The sequence below is a fragment of the Clarias gariepinus genome, chromosome 6 (assembly GCF_024256425.1).
Source record: "Clarias gariepinus isolate MV-2021 ecotype Netherlands chromosome 6, CGAR_prim_01v2, whole genome shotgun sequence".
In the NCBI taxonomy this organism is placed as follows: domain Eukaryota; kingdom Metazoa; phylum Chordata; class Actinopteri; order Siluriformes; family Clariidae; genus Clarias; species Clarias gariepinus.
The window spans coordinates 38,170,450-38,183,816 of NC_071105.1; the positions used below are offsets into that span (position 1 = coordinate 38,170,450).

Here is a 13,367-nt window from a genome sequence, read left to right on the forward strand (position 1 = left end):
ATGAGAGTGGGGAGGACAGCATCTAAACATACCAGTTCACCATAATATTCTACGTCCATGAGTCCCCCAGATCTGCTCCTTTACCCATGGCAAATCATTTTTTTTAATGCTTAATTAAATAAATAGGCTTTTAGCCTGGACTTAAACACTGAGACTGTGTCTGAGTCCCGAACACTATTTGGAAGACTATTCCATAACTTTGGGGTTTTATAAGAAAAAGCTCTGCCCCCAGCTGTAGTTTTCATAATATGCGGTACTGATAAGCAGCCTGCATCCTTCGAAGTAAGCGTGGCGGATCATAAGACACTAGCAGTTCACTCAAATACTGCGGTGCGAGACCATTTAATGCTTTATATGTCAAAAGTAGTATTTTAAAATCAAGGCGGAATTTCACAGGGAGCCAATGAAGTGAAGATAAGATAGGTGTGATGTGCTCGTATCTTCTGGTTCTAGTGAGGACTCTCACTGCTGCATTCTGGACTAGCTGAAGCTTGTTTATGCACCTAGTTGAACAACCAGACAGTAGGGCATTACAACAGTCCAACCTAGAGGTTATAAAAGCATAAACTAGTTTTTCTGCATCGTTTAGCGATAATATATTTCTTATCTAGGCAATATTTCTAAGGTAAAAGAATGCTATTCTGTTAATATTATCTACATGAGCTCCAAATGAAAGGCTGGAATTTATAATCACACCAAGGTCTTTTACCGTTGCACTTGATGGAACAGAAAGGCCATCTAAAGTTACAGTGTGACCTAAAATCTTACTTTTACAGTAGCTGTATGCGGTCTTATGACTTGAACTTCTGTCTTATCTGGATTAAGCAAAAGAAAGTTAATTAGCATCCAATTTTATATGTCCTGCACACATTGCTTAACTTTAGTAAGCTGGTTTATCTCATCAGGTTTTGCTGAGACATAACTGTGTGTCATCAGCATAACAGTAAAAAACTAATACCATGCTTACAGATTATGTTGCCCAGAGGAAGCATGAAAAGGGAAAAAATCAGTGGGCCTAAAAATGATCTCATTCACTTCTAGCCAGTGCCTCCACTCCTCTTGCGCGAACTTCACTGACAATAGCTTTCGATCACCGATGTTGTAGTTCCTTTCCGCGGATTAGAGTCCGTGAGAGAAAAAGCAGCACGGGTGCAGCTTTTTGTCCTTCAGAACCTCTGTGATAGTATTGCTCCTAACCCAGAGTCTGAAGCATCCACCTCACTACGAACTGGAGGGAAGGGTTAGGCTGTTGGAGAAATAGGGCCCAGGTAAACCAGTTCTTTCACAAAATAGTTCGCAAAATGCTATGACTGTCTGATCAGTCCAGGGAAATGAAGTCTCAACTGAGGTCAAGTAGGTGAGTGAAGCGGCTATCGATCTATAGTCATGGATGAACCGTCTGTAGAAATTAGCTAAACCAAGGAAACACTGAAAGTTATTTTGGGTGGTTTGAACAGGCCAGTCAGTCACTGCTCGAAGCTTGGCGGGATCCATCTAGATCCTTGATAGGGCAACGACAAAACCCAGAAACAAAACTGTAGTTCTCTGCTTTGACGAAGAGCTTTTTCAAGAAGAAGAGTTTTCAAGAAGTCGCTGAAGTACCTGGCAGACATGTATTGCATGCTCTTCTAAGGAATGGGAGCAGATGAGCATGTCATCCAGGTAAACAAAGGCAAAGACGTTGATGAAGTCCCTGAGGACATGGTTGACCAGGGCCTTGAAAATTCCTGCCCTTTAGGCTAAATTAGTTAGCCTAAAGGGCATGACTAGATACTCAGTGACCAGAGGGTGTGTTGAAGGTGGTCTTCCACTCGTCCCACTCACTGATCCTAACTAGGTGTTAGACACTCCTATATATATTTATATATAAATATGGCTTTGGATATACACTACTTACAATAAGTTAGGGATATTGTTATTTACATGAGTGCTTTTCCTATTTGCTCTACATTTAAATTAAATAAGTAAAAGTTTGATTATTACTAATAATGTATGAGACGAAAGACCATTTAATGCTTTATATGTCTGCTTCAACTGGTCCCAGACGTGCTCTATGGGGCTCAGGTCAGGGGGCATTGATGGCCATACCATATGAGGCACTCCAACTTCCTGAAGTCGAGCTGTGACAATTCTGCCACGATGTGGTGGAGCATTATCATCCATGAACAGAAAGTTAGGGGTGTGCTGGCGGAATTGGTGAATGATGATGGGTTCTATGATGTCTCTGAGGTAAGAACATGCAGTGACTGAGCCATATACAAAAAACAAATCTGTTTTGCGCTGACTGGTGATGCCTGCCCAGACTGTTGCACCTCTGCATATCGCTCGCAGCAACGCTGATGACAATTATTTGTCAAACAAGACGGTAGACCACTGCTGTATTGTCCAGGTCACATAGTCTTATGCCCAATGCAAGCGTTCACGGCGGTGTCTTGGTGTCAGTGAAGTCACCTGCAACGGTCGTCTGGAATTGAAGCCAAAGTGGTGGAGTCGGTTGCAAATGGTTTGCAACCGTAGTACCCCTCGCATCTCGTAAATGGGCCTGCAGCTGTGTGGCAGTTGCATAACGATGTCTAAATGCGTAGGTCCCTAGGTACTGGTCATCGTTGTGCATCTGTCATGAACTCTGCCAGTAGTTTTGTCTTGAAGCAAGTTTGCTGATGACACTTTGAGACACACTAAGTTCACAAGCAACATCTGACTGCCTGCCAACGACCCGAAGGCGCGACATGGCCAGGTGGTGCTGCTCGTCCGCTTAGTGACATTGTGTGTTCATGGCTGTTTGAATGATGAACTTGAAAAGACTTACTGACAATAACAGCTTTTTATACCCACAGAATGTTGAAATTGATGCCACATTGAAAAAGGTTCTCTTTTTTTCGGATTGCCCCAAATACGAGGAACCTGTACACAATGAGACCATTACATGGAAAACACAAAATGAGGTTTGTCTATCACCCCAATATAATTGCCCTCCTGTCCCAAAAATGTCTGAAGTGAAACAAACACTGTATGTGTATATGCTATATATATATATATATATATATATATATATATATATATATATATACACACACTACATATATATATACACACACACACATATATACAGTATATATATATATATATATATATATATATATATATATATATATATATATACTGTATATATATATATACATATATATAGTATATGTGTGTGTGTCTGCTCAAGGACACCTGCATGTTGAGGTGTGGAAAAGAAGTGTAGAAATGTGCTTGAACTTTGTTAAATATACTAAATATAGTCTTACAGTACGTATTCATTTCCAGTGGCCAGTCTTTTTTTACTTGAACCACCATGAGTGTATGAAAGTTCCATAAAACACACAAAAGTTTCTTAAAATATTTAAAATGTATTTTGTGTTCAAATGCCATGTGTAAAAAAAGTAATTAAACCTCATGAGAAATGGATAAAATTATTACACATTTTAAAGAGGAAACTTGTAAATTGGCCAAATTTGACCAAAACACAACATGAGGGTTAAATAACAGTATTTTGAGAAAAAGCAATGTGCACAGCATTATTTTGGATAGTGTACTGTGCATATACACTCTTTAGCATAGTTTTTGTTTATTTGCTCTTGTTCTAGCTCTTGAACTAGTTCTGCTATTTTCTGATCTTGAACTAATGTCAGGATAATAAAGTAAAACTGGAAAATAAATATCATTTGGTACAACAAAATCTCTGAAAAAATATTCTGGAACATTTCCACAAGTGACAGACAAAATATTTTGGCGCCAGCCAAAGTGAAAACATATGCAGCATAAATATTATTTGGTACAAAGAAATCTCTGAAGTTAGTAAAACTAAATCTTTGAATCCCTGCTGATACTGCATAAATATCATTTAATACAACAAAATTAAAAAAAAATAAATTTGTAAGAAAGGAAATAAAAGACAATAAAAAATGTAAGATAATTTATTTTGTTTCAATGTCAGACAAAGTGCAAACGAATAACAAATTAAAATGGCCATGATTATACTGCATATTATTTGTATAGGTAAGATTTTCTCGCTTTTGATTTACACCTTTGAAACTCCAGCCACATTCCATGGCCTAGTAATTTAAAAATGGCACGTGGCATCTAACTTTATTTAGACTTGGAAAACGAACAAGTCTTGGTTTACAAGTACCGAGTATCATGTATCACACATGCGCTTCTTGTTTTGACGCTAAGCGTCACATGATCACAACTGAGCCAACAGTTTTTTTTCTCTCTTTTGCTGTGGAATTGTGGGTAATTGTCTCCCCTGCTGGGTCTTAGTGCGCATCTCTTACTGGTATAATCAACATCCGTGCACATGTTTACTGTTTACTATAACACTGTGACCACGTGTGTGTGCGTAAATCATGTTTTATTTTGTGTTTGTAAGTGCGTGTGAACAGTGCGCATGTAAAGCAAAAGAAAATCTTTAGTTTATGTGTGTAAGCGCGTGTAATTTGACACCGTGCTGGTTCACACATTCTCTCTCTATCTCGCCTTTAGTGTGTGTGTTTCTGTGTTCTGCCCTACACAGAAACATTGCTCTGTCGCAATCATTTCCAAAGGTAAAGTGCAGTTTCATTTGTTTGTTTGTTTTACTTTACAGCAATGATTTAGTTAGTATGCACTCATACGAGTATCAGCGATGTCCCTTGCCAATTTTTTTTGACAAAACAGTCTTTCCATTAATGTGTGTGTTTGTGTGAAACTCAAAAAAAGTAGAAAGGTTTACTATGTAAGATGAGAAGAGGAAGACGGTAGAGGCTGATTCCAAACACATACACAGCGTCTGCGCACATAAATGAAAACACTTATCTGTCGGGATTCATTTTTACTGTAAAGTGCAGGGTAATTTGTTTTATTTTTACTTTTGTGTTATTATTTTTATGTATTTATTTTTTGGGGGCTGTGGAACGATTAATTTGAGTTTCTATTATTTCTTATGGGAAAATTAAATTTGGTTTACAAGTGTTTTGGAATACGAGCCTGCTTCCGGAAAGAATTATGCTTGTAATCCAAGGTTCCACTGTACATGATATATTGTCTAACAAAGACTACATTAATTTGCTAGAGTGTGAAACTGAGAAAAAATACTTTAAAGATTTTCAGTTGTCCAGTTTGGAAATTACTATTAAATCCAAATCCATGTTCATGGTCAATTGTAGCCGTCCCCAGTCACCACAGTTATCCCAACCACGCAGGGCCATCCTCAGCAGCTCTTAACAATTTGTCAGCTTTTGTTCAAAATTAAGTACCATTTTTTGCTCAAAATGTGAACACTTAAAGCTTCAAAAATACAAAAATAAATTAACATAGTGCTTCTTTTTATTATTATTATTATTATTATTATTATTATTAACCATTTTGTTATAGATAACCTTTCGGGTATTAATAATATGCCAAAATGAGTAAAAATCTAAAAAAAAAAAAAATTTTGTCATTCTGCTGTCAAACTGTTCATTTTGATAAAAATGTTCAACATCTAACAGAAAAACAATATTTGAGATCCTTTCTTCTTCTTTGTATATTTCCAAAAGTTGTTCTTCACCAACCTCTTTTATTTATTTTTCTTGAAGTTAATTGGACACAAATCTTCACACTAACATTTTCTCACGCGGCCATAACAGCCTTAAGTTATAACTTTATAAACATTAAGCATCCCCTTACAATAAAACTTAATTTTATTAATTAAAAAAGGGCTTATATGTTAAGTGTTTATTTTAAGCCATATATGCAGCAATAACCAGTGATGAGTTGCTGCACTACTGTCAGAGATGCTGCCCCCAAAAATAAATTAGATCAGAACTCCATAGTGCTGTGGTATGAATATATATATTTTTTTTTTATACAAAAAGGCTTAAGTCTTTTATGTTATTACAGAGTATGCATTATACAAAAGAGAAACCCTCATTACATTAAACACAAACTTCACACTTGATTTCAGACATCATTGTTAGACAATGTGAAGATTTAAAGAACGTATAAAGTACCAGGTTTTAATTCCAGGTGTACACAACGTTTAAGAAAATAGCCACTACAATTAAACTATAATTTAAACCTTGTTGCAGGTGACTACAGATGATTGCTGTGGATCCTGTGAGTTGTAAAATGTAGGATTATACATCGGCTGTGGATTCATAGATTGAGGATACATTGGCTGTGTATTCATCGGCTGTGGATTCATAACCTGTGGATTTATCGGCTGTACATTTATTTGCTGTGCATTCATCAGCTGCGGACACATCGGCTGTGGATACATCGGCTGCGAATACATCGGATGTGAATACATAACCTGTAAGAGAAAGATTCTGTAAAAACCATCAGAACACAAACTTCACACTTTGTTTAAACACACTTAAAGTAATAAACGTTGATAGAGGAAGTTCTTTCCCACCAAACTCACACATCCATGTCTTTATGGACCTTGCTTTGTGCAATTTCGGTGTGCAGTCATGTTGGAACAGGAAGGGGCTGTCCCCAAACTGTTCCCATAAAGTTGGGAGCATAAAATTGTTCAAAATCTTTTAGTATGTTAAAACATTAAAAGGTTCATTTTACTAGAACTAAGGGGCTGAGCTCAACTCCTAAAAAAACAATCTCACATCATAAACTCCAACAAACTTTACACCTGGCACAATGCAGTCAAACAATTACTGTCCTCTTGGCAACTACGTCCTTTAGATTGAATGGATATATACGTATATAAAATATGCATATTATATATCGCACATATTGTTATAATAATGATAATAATAATAAATATTACTCACTGTGGTCTCAGTGTAGCAGGTGGCTTTACAGGCAAAAACAGAAGTGCAGATAGAAATGATCAACTCAAGCAGAGAGAAAATAAGTAGAACTCCATTGATTCCATTCCTCTGGCCCAGTCAGACAGACAGACAGACAGACAGACAGACAAAGAAACAATTAAAATAAAAAGTATTTAAGTTAGCAAGTATATAAGAAAGTAAAGTTAAAAAAATAATAAAAACAAAAAAATCATCCTATCTGTGAATGGAACTGCTAGAGCAAAAAATTATCAGATATTTGAAGTTAGTTACAGTAACAAATAGCTTTTTTTATTTAACATACCAATAACAAAAAAAAATTACTTTGTGTCATCACTGAGACACTTACCAGATGCCTGGTGTCACTGTACACAAATATCATGTCCGCTACAAGCAGAATTATGGCAAAACCTGCAACCACAGCACTCGCCACATTCAGTCCCAGTGCAGATTTAACCTAACAAAAGAGGAAATATGGAACAGTAAAGTATAACAGGATTAACACTTTTTTATTAAAGTTCACATTATAGCAGAGATCTTCTGAACTCTGTATTCTGATCATTTAGGAGGTTTTGATTAATTTAACAATACTGTATCACACTCAGTGTGACTGGATGTTTTTGCTTTATCCTACTGCATTAAAACAACCATAAGGTTGTTCAAATATAAATGAAAAACTGGCTGAACAGCAGAAAGACAAACTGGAAATGATTAACAGTCCATGGTTACATACCACACAGGAATAAGAGTTGTTTGCTGCAGCAACTGACAGAGCACCAGAAGATATAAACTGTTTAAAACAAAAGCAACATGAATGTTTATCATATTTTACAAATAGCGTATTTTTGCAAGTCACTTGCATTGTAGTCTTACAATCAGGTTTGAAAATAAATAAATAAAATACATATTATATATATATATAGTTATATTTTATGAGTAAAAATATTTGAGTTTTTTTTTTTTTAACAGATTTACTTTCTTCAAAACATTTACTTGTAAATTTAACAGTCAAGTCTAAAGTATGTATTTCACTAAACTTTAAGCAATGTTTAAAGTAACATTAAGGAAACCAAACCAACAAACAAACAAAAAAAACATTAACACAGAATTTTCAAAATGTAAAAAATGGAAAGAATATGGCACAAAAAAAGTTCAGAAGAAGACATTAATCACATAGTCAGTTCCCTTTCAAAGGCTACACTCGATGCTGCGTGAAAACGCTATGGGAAACATCTTGTCATGTTGCCGGTTGTGAAGCATGTGTGTATCAAACACGCTAAATTTTGGCTTATATAACCTCGGTCGGGTGACGTCATCTGATGAGACGCACCTGCAGGTTATAAATAGGAGTGAACCGGAAACATTCCTCAGATCTTTTGTCTTCACTGACCTTGTTGTTTATGCGTGTGTGTTTAAACCAGCAAAATAAGAAAGTGTTGATATGGCAGAGTTTTATTTGAGATATCCCTCCGTGTCTGATAAATACATATCGGAGGGCGATCTCTACACTTTACTGCTTCGAATAAAGTGCTCGCGCCGCCCCGCATTCCTTGAGAAGCACCGGGCCGCGGCGCATTTCTGGGGCTTAAAACACGTGTATCCAGCAGAGCTGTGAGAGACGGATTTAAAACTCCTATCTCTCACTTCCTCGTTGGATCGGGAAATCCTTCTGTCCGCTCGCAAGCGCGCGCTGCGCTTCTTGTGAATGGGCAAGGATAAATATTCTCTCTCGCTCCGCGGAGATGGAAATAGCACCCAAGCACTAAAAAAAAAACAAAAAACATTAGAGGGCAGGTTCTGTCGGGTGGCCGGGGGGGCGGAGCCTCAACAACGCTCTCTCCCTTTTTTTTTAGCAATCTCCATATGAGTTAACCCTTTCATGGAGTAAGCTGTATCTATTCTGTGTTTTCCTGCCATCTACTTTATTTATTTGTTTAAATATAGTTGAGGCGGAAGCGCAGGGTTATATGATGACGCCCAGATAGAAGAGACGCTTCCAGATCTCTCCTGGGACATCATCCTCCCTAAAAAGCTATTACTTCCTTTTAAGCTGTGTAGACTTTTATCTTCCCTGGAGGGAAAAGCTTTTCAGGCAGCAGGTCTGGTTGGTGCTCCATTGCACACCATGACAGTTTTGCAGGTCTACCAGGCTGACCTGCTGAGAGACTTGAGTACTGGCGGGGCTCTTCAAGATAGGGCGTTCCGGAATTACGCCGGGCCACAGACTTATGGCTAAATCCCAGCAGCATCAAGCATAGGATCGTGCATTCCTCCTTGATGCCCCTATTTCGCCTTCCGGCCTGTTTGGCGATGTCATTAACTCATTCGCCACTAGGTTCATGAGGCGAAGTTATATGAACAAGCCCTCGGAAATTCCTTCCCCTCAAGAGTCGGGACTGTCGGCCACCCAGTCTCGACCGGGTCTGACGCTTGCAAGGCGTGAAACACACAAGGAGAGTGTTTTTGAGCCGGGCACCCCCTCGCAAGATTGGGGTGCGTCGTGCCTGCACTTCACAATCTGCCTCAAAAGAGCTCAGACTGGCATATTGTCTTCTTCACAAAGAAGCCCTGAGGTTCATGTGCCCAGGACCATGGGGGTGGCCACCCAATGGGGAGAGGCACGCAGGATTCCTTTCGAGAATGAAGTGTTCTCCCTGGCACCCCAGGAGGTCAGTGTTTTGTTTCGGGCAACACCAGTCTCCAATAAAGTGTTAGCTCTTCCTTTTTTTTTCTGCCATGTTTCAGAATGACGAACATCTAACATTGCAAACCCCCCCCCTCCAACCACAACACAGGAGGTTCCTAAGGTCGCTTTCAGGGGCAAAGCTTACCAGTATCGGGTCCTTCTATTTGGTCTAGCTCTCTCACCCGCACATATATGAAATGCATGGATTCTAGTTCTGGCGCTTACGACTCCAGGGCATCCGTATTTAAATTATATAGACGACTGGCTGGCCCAGTCTCAGTACTGTAGCTAGCGCTTTGACATCAGCATGTCATCCTAGCTCATCTTTGTTTCTTAGGATTGAGACCCAACGCCATAAAAAGCGTGCTCTTTCCTGTTCAGAGGACAACATATTGGGTGTCACATGGGATTCGATCGTAAGCGGGCACAGCTGTCTCCCGCTCGTGTCGAATCCATTCTCAACACCCTCAAGGAAATCAAGCTAGACCGGAAAGTGACCATCACTTTCATAGATCTTAGCTCTTATGGCAGCTGTATCCACGGTGACACCTTTGGGCCTTCTGCACATGAGAGCATTTTAGTTGTGGCTAAGAACCTGGGGATTTCACTCTAGGGCCAATCCCCAATAAAGGTTACGCGCCAGGTGCTTTATACCCTTCCTATGTGGTTCAGACCCCGGTTTCTGACTTTGGGTCCCACTCTAAGTTTGTCTTGTCGTCGCAGATGCTAACGACAGATGCTTCCCTCATGGGCTGGGGTGCGGTCTTTGATGACCGTCCAGCCCAAGGGAGCTGGAGAGGCCATCTTCTCGCGCGGCACATCAATTGCCCCGAAATGATGGCTGTATTTCTGGCCCTAAAGCACTTCCTCCAGCAGTTGAGAGGTTACCATGTCCTAGTGCGGGTGGACAACACTATGGCAGTCTCATATATTAATCGCCAGGGCGGACTGTGCTCGCGCCGCTTAATAGCTAGCGCACCAGGTTTCTGTCCCTCAGGGCGAATTAAATTCCAGGAAATATGAATGTGAGAGCAGTTGTTCTGTCCAGTCAATCTCTGACACACGGGGAATGGAAACCCCACCCCAAAAATAGTCAGTCAATCTGGGAGAGATTTTAGGTAGAAGAGGTGGACCACTTTGCCTCGCAAGATCAGCAAATGTCCCCTTTACTACTCTCTGACTCTTCCAGCTACCCCGGGTCTGGACGCCGTGGCCCGTACATGGCCCTGGTTACGCCTTTATGCATATTTTCCTGATAGCTCTGCTCCTGGGAGTCTTGGCAAGGGTCCATCAACAGTGTTTGTGCCTCTTATTGATAGCGCCCTGTTGGCCGACCAGAGTGTGGTTCTAGTATCCCTCTTCAACGGCTCACCATGGGTGATTCCAATGAGGTGGGATCTTCTGTCTCAGGCGCAGGGGACAATATTTCATCCCCGGCCCGAGTTTTGGAACCTTCACGTTCGGTCCCTGAACGGGACCAACTAAGTCAAGCTGGTCTTTCTGCCAGCGTAATTAAGACTATCCTAAGTGCTAGGGCTCCCTCCCCTAGAAGAGCTTATGCCCTCAAATGGAATGTATTTGAAAGTTGGTGCATGACGAAGCAGGTAGACCCAGTCCACTGCCGAAATGTTTCAGTGCTGGAGTCTCTGCAGGAAAAGTTGTCCTCGGGCTAACTGCTATTTCAGCCTGCTACGTCCTGATTGGTGGGGTTACTGTGACATGGTCCCTTTTGTGGGTTTCATCTATCGTGCTTGAAGAGCCAATTGACACCCTTTTTTGAACCACTAGAGTCAGCGCCTCAGGTTTCTGAACTTTAAGATGGTTTTTCTAAGGGCCGTTACCTCTCTGAGGTCACTACACTCGGTGAGAGATGCTATTGCCCTCTCCTATGAGGCGCGTGGGCTCACTTCGCCTCTAGGAACCAGGGCTCATTTAACCAGGGAGATCGCCTCATCTACTGCACTAGCAGGAGGTATTCCCCTGCAGCAAGTGTGTGACGCGGTGGCGTGGTCCTTTCCGTACACATTTGTTAGATTTTATAATCTGGATGTTCATGCCACTCCGGGCTCACAGGTCCTCGAGTCAGCTTCCCAGATATAGTTCTGAGACCTTTTCGGCCTTGTGCGCACACGCTACACAACCTTGGGGTCCAGACACTTGCAGTGCGGCAGCGTTGCTATTCTCGTTCCCATAGCGTTTTCACGCAGCATCGAGTGTAGCCTTTGAAAGGGAACGTCTCGGGTTACTTTGCTGTAACCCTGTTCCTTGAAAAGGCGGGAACGAGATGCTGCGTCCCAATGCCGCACCGTCAGACAAATCAATCTGAGGAATGTTTCTGGTTCACTCCTATTTATAACCTGCAGGTGCGTCTCATCAGATGACGTCACCCGACCGAGGTTATATAAGCCAAAATTTAGCGTGTTTGATACACACATGCTTTACAACCGGCAACATGACAAGATGTTTCCCATAGCGTTTTCACGCAGCATCTCGTTCCCGCCTTTTCAGGAAACAGGGTTACAGCAAAGTAACCCGAGACGTTCTCATCATCATGCTACTGCTTCAATATTATGGGCTATGATTTGTAGAAGTTAATGTGAAAAGATAACATACAAGAAGTGATCCCCACAGAGTGATTCCACTGAGGACCAATGGCGAAAGATAATCTGTGGATAAAACTATACCAAGCAAAAAAGTCCAAATGCCAATCATGATCTGTACAGTCTGTGGACAAAAAAAAGACTAACAGAATTAATTACAGATAAAATATGAAATTTTATTTAAGCTCTGCTATGAAGACATTTTGGAATTAATGTATTTTACCCCTAATGTTTTGGTCTCAGCTTTCATAAAAGCTGTGAATTGAGAAGTTGGAAGTTGGTAATTAGGTGGAGCTGTTACAGGGTTCATGATGAGGAAGAAGAGTTGGATCTCTAGAAACAGACATTTAAAAAGCGTTTTCAAACTGTAATATACAGTGTTTTAGAATACATACAATAAGAGCAATTTACATAGTAAAAACCTAGTACCTTGTGATTGCTCTAATTGATTGTACATATATTTTTTTGCTTTTTTTCTAAAATGTAATAAATATGAAAAATATGCAAGTAGAACAACACAATACGATATTTAGTGAACTTAGATTTAGTAAAGATATTTAAAAGGTTCATTGATCTATCTCAGCCTGATGTCAGAAAAAAAATTCTAAACGTTTTCTAAACCTGGGCTATTGTTTTTTACCTATAATATTTGTTAATTTAATTTAAATGAGGTTTGGGTTTGGGATTTTGATTCGCCATCGTGATCCTTCTCTTTAATTTCCTACATAGTCTAATCAGCGCTTAGCCGCTTGCATAACGTTTTATATACAGTTATAAGGAGTGCACTGGCAGAAGTAGACTAATGATTATGAAAGTGGCAGGAGGAAAAACAGCAAGGAGACTGACTTTACCATTTTAAAATTTTTATTAAATGTATTTTTACAAAATCATAAAGTTTTTTATTATTGTGAGTGTGCTTAAATAAAAAAAAGAGTCTTATAAAGGCAGTTTAGCTCACTGTATATAGTTTTATTATGTAAGTTTTTCACATTAATTTGGCAAACTTTTTCTGATACACACCCAGAGTCAATTTTCTGAAAGACTAGACATAAGGGTGTACATTTAATTTGCTTAAATTTGATGCAAATAAGTAACTTATATTTAATTTAAATTATAAATTTGTACTGTAATTTTAGTACTGTGACTGTAAATTTGTTTAATGTTTCACTTGTATTTCGTAAGGTTTTGCAGCGGTGGTACAGCGCAACAGGGGGTGCTACTAGGATGTAAAAAAATTTAATTTGTTAAAATGTTTTTGTTATTTAA

At 39.6% G+C, this 13,367-nt stretch overlaps 1 protein-coding gene across 1 annotated transcript; it reads right to left on the reverse strand.

Annotated features, from left to right (window-relative positions):
- Positions 1–5,960: 5,960 nt before the first annotated feature.
- On the reverse strand, positions 5,961–12,411 carry LOC128526455 (membrane-spanning 4-domains subfamily A member 8-like). The gene is made up of 6 exons (XM_053498313.1): positions 12,325–12,411; positions 12,115–12,225; positions 7,549–7,605; positions 7,165–7,272; positions 6,798–6,905; positions 5,961–6,319 (listed from the first exon to the last, which is right to left on the reverse strand). The coding sequence occupies exons 1-6, from the start codon at positions 12,409–12,411 to the stop codon at positions 6,080–6,082; spliced, it is 711 nt and encodes a 236-aa protein (XP_053354288.1). The 3' UTR covers positions 5,961–6,079.
- Positions 12,412–13,367: the final 956 nt, after the last annotated feature.